At 39.1% G+C, this 12589-nt stretch overlaps 1 protein-coding gene across 2 annotated transcripts; it reads right to left on the bottom strand.

The window, feature by feature from the left end:
• Positions 1-2487: 2487 nt before the first annotated feature.
• On the bottom strand, positions 2488-11294 carry LOC149845632 (uncharacterized). 2 transcript variants are annotated; one of them, XM_089995877.1, is made up of 18 exons: positions 9933-11294; positions 9757-9825; positions 9460-9661; positions 9223-9319; positions 7697-7792; positions 7505-7586; positions 7354-7413; positions 7187-7239; positions 6925-7091; positions 5970-6180; positions 5667-5724; positions 5509-5565; positions 5154-5399; positions 4615-4679; positions 4426-4482; positions 4242-4335; positions 2968-3108; positions 2488-2875 (listed from the first exon to the last, which is right to left on the bottom strand). In XM_089995877.1, the coding sequence occupies exons 1-18, from the start codon at positions 11022-11024 to the stop codon at positions 2750-2752; spliced, it is 2973 nt and encodes a 990-aa protein (XP_089852003.1). In that variant the 5' UTR covers positions 11025-11294; the 3' UTR covers positions 2488-2749. The 2 variants fall into 2 exon arrangements, with proteins under 2 accessions (XP_089852003.1, XP_089852004.1); XM_089995878.1 differs by lacking the exons at positions 2488-2875; positions 4615-4679 and having other exon boundaries at positions 2973-3108.
• Positions 11295-12589: the final 1295 nt, after the last annotated feature.

Genomic DNA, 12589 nt, shown 5'->3' with positions numbered 1-12589 from the left:
TATGTGTGAGTGTGTGTGCACATAAAAATACATGCATGGGCTTGTCAGATAAAGCTTGCATGTGCCAAAATTTCATGCATGGATTTCAATCAACAAGGTAGGAATCTACTTATAAAGGCAAAGTGAACAATGTGATGCATTCTCAACCATTCACAAAGCTGTATCTGGAATCAACATAGCCTTCAACCTGCCACAAAAATGATCCGAATGCCACTGCTTCCAAAACGAGATTAGTTAACTTGGTGAAGTCAACAAAGGTTTTCATTGTTGTTGCTGACTATGAGTTTGATGAACGAAAAATTATTGTATTGTTTGTGTAATTTGATGTGTTTTCTTAAAAAATTTATAATTTTTGATATTTTTCTCATATTCAAAATCACAAATATATGAATTTATAAAGACCTTTTTACTCTTTGTACATACAAACTTTTCTTATATGTGAACTTTCTCTTAAACATGTGACTATTTTTTGCATAACAATCTTTGTTTTCATATCTATATCTCTTCGATCAGATGTATTTTTATAGTCGTTGAAAAGTTGAGATACAAGCCTATAATTTTTATGTTTTGAGTGAGAACTGAAAACTTCTTTCCGGTTTTTATTTTTGAATTCTAAAACCAGAATAAAAACATGCTCTACATCCTCTAGAGTTATACATTTTTTGTCCTATTTATGTTATTTTTTGCCACTTGAATTGAAAATTCAGAAAAACGAAAAAAAGAAATAAACAGATTGAGACGTTAGCTTTTTACTGTCACCAATATCACCTTGATCTGATGAGTGGGAAGAAACATTATCTGAAGATAAACTGTTCTTTTTAAATATGCAAACAATGAACATAAGTGAAGATGAGTAAGTCTACATAAAATATAAGCGGACTTCCTTAAGTCTGCGTAAAATATATACAAACTTTTTTAAGTCCGCATAAAATATATGTAGACTAGAGGAAATCTACATATATTTTATGCGCATTTGAGGAAGTCTACATAAAATATATGTGGACTTTAAGAAGTCCGCATAAAATATGTGCAGATTTTTGTAAGTCTGCGTAAAATATGACTTGAGGAAGTTTGCATAAAATATACGTAGACTTCTTCATTTTGTTCAAGTTTAATAGGAAGATCGCATATAATTTTATGTGAATTTTGTAAAGTCTGCAAAAAATTTGTGCGGACCTCATTTTAAGTGAGTGTATGCATTACTTGAAGAGTAGAGCGATATATCTCGCAAACTTCATTACTTTCGCCCATGCAAAAGGTAAAAAGGATATGACAACGCTGACTATTTGTGATTTTGGACATGAGAAGGTATATCACAAATTGTGGGGTTTTTGGAAAAAACACTTCATTTTTACTTTACATTATGGTCATTTTTTGTTTGATGAACCCTTTGTAGAGCTGGAAAACCAACTTCTTGTCTAACACCTGACAACACGTCATTTGTTTTTTCTTCTGATCACGAGGAGCCCTCGCCTAAATGAGGAAAACCCCTTGTGGGGGGGGGGGGGGGGTGGCATGACCACCCTGCCTTATGTGACCCACTTCTGAAAGCCACGGACACACCCGTGCACCAGCTGGGTTTGATCCGGTGCCTTCATCTCAGCACTCTCAACAACTCTGCTTGCCACGTGTGCAACACGTGAGTCAGTTATGGGGTTAAGTTTTAAGGTTAGTGCATGTTGACGGAAGCATTTCCCTTGTCGAAACTGTACCTGACTAGGCAGGTCCGAACAAGTGGACTGGTCAGTCGTGACACTCTGTGAGTCAAGCCCTTCCAGGCCCAAGAAGTAACTAGGCCTCTGACTGACTACCAAGTTGATTCTGTCTCTTAACTTATAAGAATCTTTTTTAAAGTTGTGACAGTGGTACGTACTTATGGCTTTTGTACACCAGTACTAGGAAGAGAGATCCCCCGGAAAGTATGGGTCCCACTCCAATCATTTGGCAGGTACCCACCGTCCATTATCGAAAGCATGACGCTTTGTAAAAGACATAAACTTGCCCCTTTCTTAGAGCCAAAGGTAGGGGTGCCAATGGGTCGGGTTTGACCCAAACCCGATTCTTACCAAACCATATGAGGTCAGGGTTTAGTGATAAATAAGGTGTGATTACAATCCGTGTCTAACCTGAAAGGTCTGATTAATATATGGAGCCAGGTATGATTTGTAAAATTCCATGCCAGTTCTAACTAGGATCTGCAAATTTTCAATGTAAAAGGAAAAAAATTATTATTTGATCGGGTATGGTCCAGGTCTGGTTCATGTAATCCTTATAGGATTCAGGTACAGTTTATCTTATGGTGTCCGATTGAACCCAAGTTTGGAACCAATACCAGCATCTCAAATCAGGTCTGGGTTTGGTTCCACTTGGGTCCGAACCAAACCTAACTAAACCCTAGGCCACCATCCTCCAAAAGGTCCACAGGTATCCCCTCTTTAGCCCCTTTCACAATTCTCTCTCTCTCTCTCTCTCTCTCTCTCTCGAAAAGACACTAAAAAATTCCTTTTCATATTCCTCAAAAAGGGAAAAACAGCATAAAATTCTATACAGTTACATAAATAAGCATCTTCAAATTCCTGCCTTCTATGAATTGAACTACTACTTTCCCATTTCTATACAAAAATAGCACAATCAGAAACCAACAGCAGGAGGCAACTTTCCTGTACATAAAAAAAAATATGCATGCCAGTCCAAGCGCCTCATTTCCAGAACAAAAAGAAGCTTCCCCGTATGGACACAAAATGTCATGTCAGCTAGTGTTGGTCGGGCTAGCATTCACCGGGCGGTTAACCAAACGACACTTGGGAACGGATTTCTGCAGCATCGATGTGCCTTGAAAAGTCATCATCTGTATGTCCCTTGTGTATTTCGAAACCTGCAGAAGTTTGTCTATAACCTTTTAGTAGCCCACACTCAAGAAAATGTATGCACACGCATGCTTTATGAATTAGCAGGAAAAAAAGGCACCTGATCCTGGCTCATCTTTGAGAAACTAAATCTTTTAGTCCATATAGACTCAGCTTCATCAGCAGCCGGGAGCACGAGATTCTTTACTTCTAAGAATCCAAGAAATCTCTCTATGCACGAGAATAATGATTGGAAATAACCCTGTAAGGAAAACACAATGATAATAAACTCGGATCCCACATTGGAATGAAGCAAGCCACAAGTCCTAAACTAAGCACCAAATTGTATACTATTTTTATTGGACATGAACTCAAGCTACACCTAGTAAACTAGAGTGGGAGAGAATGCACGAAACCCATGGGGGGAATGGAAGTAATATAGAAAACATCAGTTTAATGTAAGAAGTGAAGCAAGCATGCCAATGCTTCCTAGCACCAAGTGAAGCAATCTTAATGTGATGGAGACCATGAAGCATGGAACTGATGCAACTTTTTTTTAACTGATGTGATTCATTCATCAATTTCCATATTATAGCATGAATCAAATGTGTCTACTGTTCACATGCTTTCAAGATGGCCTATAATTGACTTCTAAAAATTCTATCCTGTTAACTTTACAAGTGATATGAATCAGAATAATAAAAAAAATGGGAGAAATGGTTTGAAATAGCTACAATTCAAGAATACAATGATTAAATGTGTTGGAGCTCACAAAATCTATCTAATTAGATAGTTCAAAGTTAACATGATGCTTTCAAACTATAAAGAAACTCTTCTAAGGTTGCTATTTTCAGTGTATTGGAGAATTTCTTAGAAAAGTTGAAGTTCCCTTCTTTTGTTCAAAGTTCAAATGCAGTATACAAACCATGAAGTATTCAAAGCATGTATATTTTGATCTTTCTTTCGCCAGCAATTTCAGATAAATATTAGATTTGTCTGGCAGATACTGAAAGCAAACCAACCATATCCACTGATCTGTTCAAAGGCAATCACCAACTAAACAAGCTGTAAAACTGACCACGAAAGAGCCACTAATTCCAAAGAACCTAGGATGCATCTAGAGTAAAATGCTAGGATACAATCAATAAAAGTATAAACATGCGACCCTAGGGATGGAAAGGATGGTCTAACGGTTTTGGCATTATTACAATTTAAAATATTTCAGCCTTCTATATCTTAAAGTCAATATCAGCAATTTGACAGTTAGAGAACTTCAAGAAATTATTGACTACAATCAGATGAAATGAAGTGTCAGTAGGATAAAAGATGAATAATTCCATTGACTGTACAGACAAATGCACAAAATGCAGGAGAGAAGTTGGATTGCTACCACACCTTTCCTTGATTTCCACTACTCGTTGCAACTAATGGGAGCTCTGCAACTTCTTTCCCAAATATTCTGAGAATTCCTGCTGATACGACAGTTGAGCTGCATGAACAAATGGCAGCAATTGTCAGGAAACCCTTAAATCGAGAGAACTACTAGATAGATGTTCCATATTAACTGAACTTTCCATACTTTACTGTCAATACTGCACAATAGATCCCGCCAAATTCTTGACCTCTTATGTTCCTTCTACAGAAGTTGAAAGACCATAGATCAGTTTCAGTTACAAGTTTTTGCTTGGAAGTCAAATAGTAGAATGGAAACAGTTAAAAGAGGTCCGCCGTAGCCTTAGCAAGACAAGCAATAAAGACAAATGCTCACCCATAGACCATTGGTGGGATCAGGTCCCGACCTGATGCTGCATCAATTATAGGATCAAAGCAATCCTGGAAAAGAAGGATACAGGGTAGGGACATTAAACCATAAAGAGATAAGTACTCCACATCAGGAAATACAAATGCAACAATCTTTGAAAATTAAGAATTCCTACTTGTTTTTCAAAATAACAGTTCCTTTGGTCTATGTATCTTACTTTAGCTTGCTTTCGTTTTTTCTTGTCATTTTTTCCCACTTTCTCTACATTTCTTTTTGTAATAGATCTCTGATTTCCTACTGGTGGCATTTCTTTCAAATAAAATGGGAAAGATGAACAGATGGAATCCTGCTTCCATGGTTGCCTCACTTTTTTTACTACATAAAGAAGGGCAAAGGCATTTCAAGTAACAATATCACATATTGTTGGCGACGAAACGAGGACCCTTTGATTTCAGCATGTAATGATTCCAATCTAGCACCAAGGCAGATGAAACCAGGAAGCCAAGAATGTACAAATTTGAATGACTAATATATAAGATACTTACTTGGAAAATAGCAACAGCTTTGGATAGTAATAATCTACTATCAGGAGAGGCATTTTTTCCACTAAGAAGCCGCCAACTTATATCAGGATCAAGATCACTATCCACGTCCTTCTCTTCAAGTTTTTTCTTAATCACATTTGAAAGAGGAGGAGGAAGCTTCTCCGCCCCACGGAGAATTAGCTTCTGCAAAGAAGCATGAATCCTACTGCAATCCGTGCAGCAGAACCACTTCTCTTTTGGCAATTCCTATTTAAAAAAACAAAAAATGAACATGCAAGAAGAGCCACTGGATGTCAAAAATTCACATTTTCCCAACAGCACTTATAAACAGAAAAACGCTCCAGTAAACCCATACCTTCAGATCACCAAGTCCATGATCCCTCAGACAACCAACGTGAAACTCTCTCTCACACTGTACAAAACAAAGTGAATGACTTAGCTAACATCAAGAACAACTGAACTAGACCTAGTTAACACATAAAAAAGCTGCAAATAGGATGTGAAAAAGCATACTTGATCACAAAGCATAACAGTTCGAGGACCAAATCCTGATTTGCTAAAATCATGACCCCTGAATCCAGCAGCACCACAAATAAGTAAACCAGAAAAAACGGAACATCAACACTGTGCATTGAACATCAAATATGCAAGCCAACAAATATAAACAGAAAATTGAAAATACAACACCCTATATAAATGCATTCACTTTTTTCCTAAAAAGTTGCCTACAATAAAAGTAGAATAAAAGAAATGACTACCATAATAATAAAAATCTTGGAGAAAGATATATGGATGAAATCATATTTGCATACTGACCTACATAACACACAACCACCAATTTCAACTTGTGGTTTCTTGACAACACGAGTACAACGATTATGCAGGTTCTCCAAAGGCTCCAGCCCTGGAACTCTCCCAGCAGCTAATGCATCTTCACTGCAAGCTGCAATCCGCTCTTGTTCGAAATTACGTTCACAATATGAACAATACCAATTACCACGGGGGATGCATGAGAGATCCACACATTCTGAAATCAACATCAAAGTGATCAAGTTTCAACAAGAGCATAAACTAACAAAACAAGAAGCTCATAGAACATCTAACATGTGCAGCAAAAAAAAACAGACTTTCCAAGTGATTAGCACTAAGTAATCATCACAAAATATGACAAGTAACCAGTCTCATGCGAGCTTCAAGAAACCAAAAAAACCATTGGTTTGCACGTCTTTTAAAAGAAATTTTCTTGCCAAATGGCCTAGCCCAAGGAATGCAATGCCGTGGTGATTACCAAGCTCTCCTCCCCTACCCACACTATAAGCTCTTGCTAACTGAATCATGGTGGATTCAAACCAAGGCATGGCTCTTTCTAACTTTTGTTGTTTAACATTGTTACCAAAATACAGAAATTTGTGATCTTATTGAAATCACACCAATCTTATTCTCAACAATTCCATAACACACAATCAGTTAAAATGTACAAAGATTCCAGCTGAAATTTCAAATGAAATAAAAAAGATAACGTAATTAGGCTTATATTCGAAATTCGTATACAGTCATGGTATTAATTTTCATTTTATAACAAGTCATTTGGTTTAAACGAAGAAGATGATGAATATTCATACCACACAGGCACCGAGTTCACACACAAAAGGAACCACAAACCAACATTATATAGTAAGAGAATGAATAATCGCACCACATAAGTAGTGAAATTACATTACCACAAGGAAACACAAACCAGCATTATGCAGTAACATAAAAGAGAATTCACCTGTATGAAAGGCCCTTGGACATCCATCACAAAGCAGAAGGTCTCCACCATCTCCACAAATGGTGCAAAGGTCATCATTATCACTAGCGGAAAGCTTCCGACCCTTTGATAATGACATGGCAAACTCATGAAGGGAAACTCCATCTGAGGTGTAGATGTGTAGGTATCTGGAATGACACAACACCTTAGATGCATAAGAATCACATGCCAGTATGTCATAATAAACAGCCAAAACAAGCTAAATATATCCTGGATAGCTCACGGTTTACGACGTGATGCCCAGCCAGCATGAGCTTCAAACAGCGAGGGGCTGACCTGAAAATTGAACACTTGAAGCTTAATCCAACTGGGACAACTGGACAAGTGTCTGGGTGAATATGTGTGTATGTACATAGATGAAAAGATATGGCAGCAGAATATATTATGTACCTCAGTTTTGCAGCAATAACAGAATATGCCATATCCTTGTTTATATCCTTTAAGTAATTTCTGTGGGAAAATGACAGGAATGACCAAGTTAAAAAGATATCAAACAGCGAGTAAAATTACTTTATAAGTTCACTATTTAGTATTGAACAACCTGACCACGGGCATAATATGCCACTTCAGTTCCATCAGGTAGCCCCCTTGACATAAACACCAACTTATGCAGGCCCAAGTCCCTGCAAACAAAATAGTCACCCTCATCAGATCAATATGATTCAAATAACAACACAGAAGAACCAGCATGAATAGGAGAAAAAATGCTGTAAAGTAAGGTAAGGGCACAAACTTCTTGGTCAGCTTAGCCTGTGCACTCTTATTTTTTGACACATTATGCCCGGCGATGGTACTGGGGGATTTAGAAGTAAGGGTTGATTTTGGCAATCTGCATGTGCATAAGGACAATCAAAAGACAGTTTCCACATGTTATGCAAAAGGATTCATTGCAGTAGAAGCACAAATGAAAGAGATAATAACAAAAAAATAGTATGTTTTGCTATCTAGATTTCAAACCTGAAGCATCTATCAGAATTCAGAAAACAGTTTCCCTATGAAATTTTATAGCTCAGTCACAACATAGACAGAGGATTGTACTTATGATACCAACACTCGTGTCAGTGTCCAGGTAAAATAGCATAAAGGAAAAAAGAGCAAAGAAGAACCGTCTATCCATATGCAAACTCATAACATTGTACTTGTGATATTGATTTATTGTCAAATTGACAATGATGGTACCTCCAGTATCTTTAGGCTTCCACCAATTTAGTTTCTTACTCCACCCAACTCTCAAAAGCATTAAAATGTGTCTCATTTCATATGCAAAAATTCCCTTTTCTTCCATAAAAGAAGAAGCCAGAGTTTATCACAGAGAGAATGTCTCTCATAGTATTTTGTGAAATCCAGGATATACCAGATTCATGCTCGGAGATCTAATACAAGTGGCAGTGTTGCAGCCTGCCTAAGATAAAAAGAAATAACAAAGGCCTGGGCATTTGAATGGACCAATCAATGTGAAAAGGTAAATTGACAAAGTGGCATACTGTCTCATTCAAAGAAAATGTTGTGCATCTATCACAATGAGATCAACTCATTTACAAGGAAATGGTACACAAATTCAGAACCCAAATGAAAAAGCAAAAAAGTATACAGAGCATTCTAACATAGTGAAAGGGAAAAAAACTGGAAGCTCAGATTTATAGAACTTGAGCTTGGGAGAAAACTGTTTGTACATGGTACTTGTGGTTTTTGATATTTTACAAACTACCTTGTGTTTCTTCAAGTATCAACTGTGATGACCTCTAGCACCAAATAGTCTTTTGAGTTTCATTTTTAAGAAGAGCCTAGCAAATTTCCATCTGAACTTCAAGAAAAATTTACCAATTACCTTTTTTAATTTATTATCATTCAATTCTTTTTCTTTTTTTGGGCTTCCGTATAGCTTTTTCCCCCTCCTCCATATCTCTTGCTTTCATATATTGTTTCATGTCATGACAAAGGGGTTGTTCAATCTTCTATTTGAGAATTGGTGACCTTCCTTCTCTTTCTCACTCTTGTCCCACGTCATTTCCCTCTCGCTCACTTGTGCTCAATGTGTCCAACACTCGTACAAGTGTTCAACACCAACACACTGTACCAGCGTCCAGGTAACATATGGGAAAATGAACCTAAACAACTTGTTCATACGACCAAATGATATCCATACCTCATCAAACGAGAAAAGAAACACCAAACACTAACTGAATCTATTTGCATATACAGCTAAAAGTTTTTCATATGAAATAGTTCAAGCAGATAGATGAATTAATATTTCTTCACCTTGCACTATGGGTTTTCTTTGCAGGGGTTTGCTGAGGTGCCAAGGGCTTCTTGCAAAACTGGCGTAATCTTCCATGGCTTGTGGCATCAACCAATCCTAAATGACATAAAATCAGAAGAATTAAATCGGGCAAAATTACAGATTATACAATGACATCAGGCATAACAAAATATTGACAAAATTCTCCACATGTCAAAAGCCACGCAAAAAACAGAGATTGTTGAATAGCTTATTACCTTTGCAGGGCTCACGAGTGACTCCTTTTTTCGTTGACAAACGTATTTCAGTTTGAATCCTCTCCTCAAACATTTCTAGTGGACTTCTGACACACGATCTCAATACATCACGTATTGACCTCCCATTCTCCAAGTAAATATAGTCAATTGCACGTTTATTATGACTACCAGCATGCAGCTCAAATTGAACAGGCGTAACAGACTGCAAATTGAAAAATTCATCCATTTCAGGTCAAAACAGAGTTTTCTTCAAATAATCTAAGCACATAACACACGAAACAGCAACCATATGCTCACTTTTTTGCCTTTGCAGGATGAACAGAAACAGAGGATCATTCCATCTTTTATTACGCCACTGAGTCCATCCTAACAATTTACAACAGCATATGTCAAAAGCATGCAGGACTACATCCAAAACGTGAGTCAAAGATGACATTATCTATAAATTAAGCCATTGAATTCAGAATTAATACCTTCCCTGCAGCACGACATAGATAGCGTACTTTGCATCCATCAAGCAAACCAGTTGCAAGCAATTCCTTGATTGTTGTTGGGAACTTGGTCAAGGCAATCTTCTTTGACATCTTCAATTCCAGCTTATTCGAATTATCCTGTAGATTGGCATGATTGATCCCCGAATTGCTGGCAGATGAACCAGACTCCTCCTGATCCCTGGCACAAACGACCTCTGAAGATGACCTCTCTGCTATTATCAATCCTGATTCCTCTTCCACTTTGTGGCGTGTTGATTCCTTCAAATACAAGCCTTCAACTGATTCAGCCGAAGCCGAATTCCCCTGATCCACACTCGTTACCAGGACAGAAGAAGGATCTCCCTCCACACCCGTCTTCCCTTCCTTGGCATTCTCATCATCATCCGGCCGTCCCTGCTTGGCAACGCCATCACCACTGGACCACTGGTTTAGGGCATCGGCGTCGCCATTGAGACGCCTCCTCTTGAAAACACGGACGGGTTCGGAAGCCCTGGGTTGCTTGATCAAAGAACGCTCCCCTTTGTCCGATCCAGGGGCCTCTTTACTGCCATTCAACCTCTTGAATTCCGATCTGGTGATCCTCCTAAGCGACACCCATGGCCTAGAAAGTGGCGTCTTCTCGTGCTTCTGCGTGCCAGCCTCATTGACGACATTGACAGCCTCGATTACCTCCGGTGCCTTCTCCACCGGCTCCACCGGAACGGGTGCCACATCTGGAGCAGGAGAAGGATCAATCTTGGGCGCTGCATCTGTAGCAGCATAAGGATCAATCTTGGGCGCAGAATCTGGAGCAGGAGAATGATCAATCTTGGGCGCTGCATCTGGAGCAGGAGAAGGATCGCTCTTGGCTTGCTCAGCGCCCTGATTCTCCTCGCCGGCTGCCTCAGGAGGAGGGCCGGCCTCTTTCGCCCGGGACCTCCGCTCCCCCAACGACCCGATGATCTCCAACTGAACCTTCGCCGCGAACTCGAACTCGCGCTTGTGCCCGATCCTGGGGCTCACGAGTCCCAAGATATACGTCTGGGGCAGATCGCCGGATCCCGACTCCCCGCAGAGAACCCCCTCCGCCATTCTCCGACGGAAACCCTAAAACCACCAATCCGACCAGTCCGAATCAGCGGAAGCGACGACCATAATCGATCAACTCATTGAAGGAAAGGCAAAGCGACGGACTCCAATCGACGAGAGGGCTCACCGAAACCGCTTCGATCAGCGGGGAAACCACCAAACCCCGGCGTCTTTCCGCGTCAGATTCACCGGCGAACACCGATCGACGGCCGAGATTCGTCTGATGGTTCGGGAAGACGTAGAGGATGTTTCGTTTACTCAGAGAGAGAGAGAGAGAGAGAGATAAGGGGAAAAGGAAAGAGATGGGTGGGAATAAATATTTACAAGAATTTACGTAAAACCGGACTAAAGTATAAGATGTTTATTAGGAGACGTCTAATGTTTTGGTTATTACTTTCAACCACTTTTTTACTTTATATTTTTATAAAGATAAGCCTGGACTTTAATCGTATCTTTAAAACATAAAAAATAAAGAAATTTGATCCTAAAGCTGTCGAGTTGACATTTTGTTTAGTCCAAGAAAATGAGTCAAATTTTGGGATGGCAGTAGATTGTGGGAAAACTGGCCTCACCCTGTTTGGATCGAGGATGGAGGTTAAAATCAAAATATGTGCAGGATGGGCCTCCAAGGATGGAGTTATGCGGCAGTGGGCCGAGGGAAAATTAAGGTCCGCCCCCACCTTGCTCAATTTGGACAGGAGATGGAGGACATGAAACAAGAATGAAGGCATGGATAAAGGTTAAAATCAAAACCCATGTCGAAATGGAGGCGGAGATGAAGGGCATGATTTTTAGATGGCGGGGGAAGAGACCTTGTCCCCCGCCCCGTCTACCGCCATCCTTAGTCAAATTCCCTCATTATTGATTTGTTTAATAAAATAGCATCATAAAACTCCTTCTCAAGGAAAAACTTAACAATTAAAAAACTGTTTTTTTTTTCAAATGCTTTTTATTCTATTAGTAAATCAAGGGAAATTATAGATATATAAAAATCCAAACTATATAAAAAGTTGTACAAAGATGTAAAATTAAAAAACATAAATTCAACGAAAAAACTATGTTATCACGTGTTATTAAATACCACACTAATACTACAATAAAAGCATAGTATTTTTCAAAATAAGTGATATTTTGAAAATATCAAACTTTCATCATTTGGGCATTTTGCGATAGCAGACAGAGCCAACACGATTAGGTCATTGATTCTGGGATGATTTTCTCACGTAAATGTAAAAAAAATAATGTTGGGTGGCTTTTTTGCGCATGGCTGAAATTTTGAGGGGCATTATGAAAAACGCTAAAATGTTTGTGCAGTTCTCCAAAATGTTATTCATAGGGTGTTGGGGTTTGGCGGACGTGGGGAGGAAGGTGCCCCCCAAAATGGGTGCAAGGCGAGGGCTTCCCTTTTCCATGAAAGTTTGAGGGTTGGGCAATCAGACCTCTTTACCGAACTGGACCCGACTCTTGACCAATAGGGATCCGGATTCGGATGGGGACAATCATTGGTCCTATGGACACGTGCATGACATGGATTGTCTTGCCTTTCGGTGATTTGGCCTTCATTTATT

The sequence above is a fragment of the Nuphar pumila genome, chromosome 2 (genome assembly GCF_984573655.1).
Source record: "Nuphar pumila chromosome 2, dmNupPumi1.hap1.1, whole genome shotgun sequence".
NCBI lineage: Eukaryota > Viridiplantae > Streptophyta > Magnoliopsida > Nymphaeales > Nymphaeaceae > Nuphar > Nuphar pumila.
This window is presented reverse-complemented; position numbering and strand designations above follow the sequence as displayed.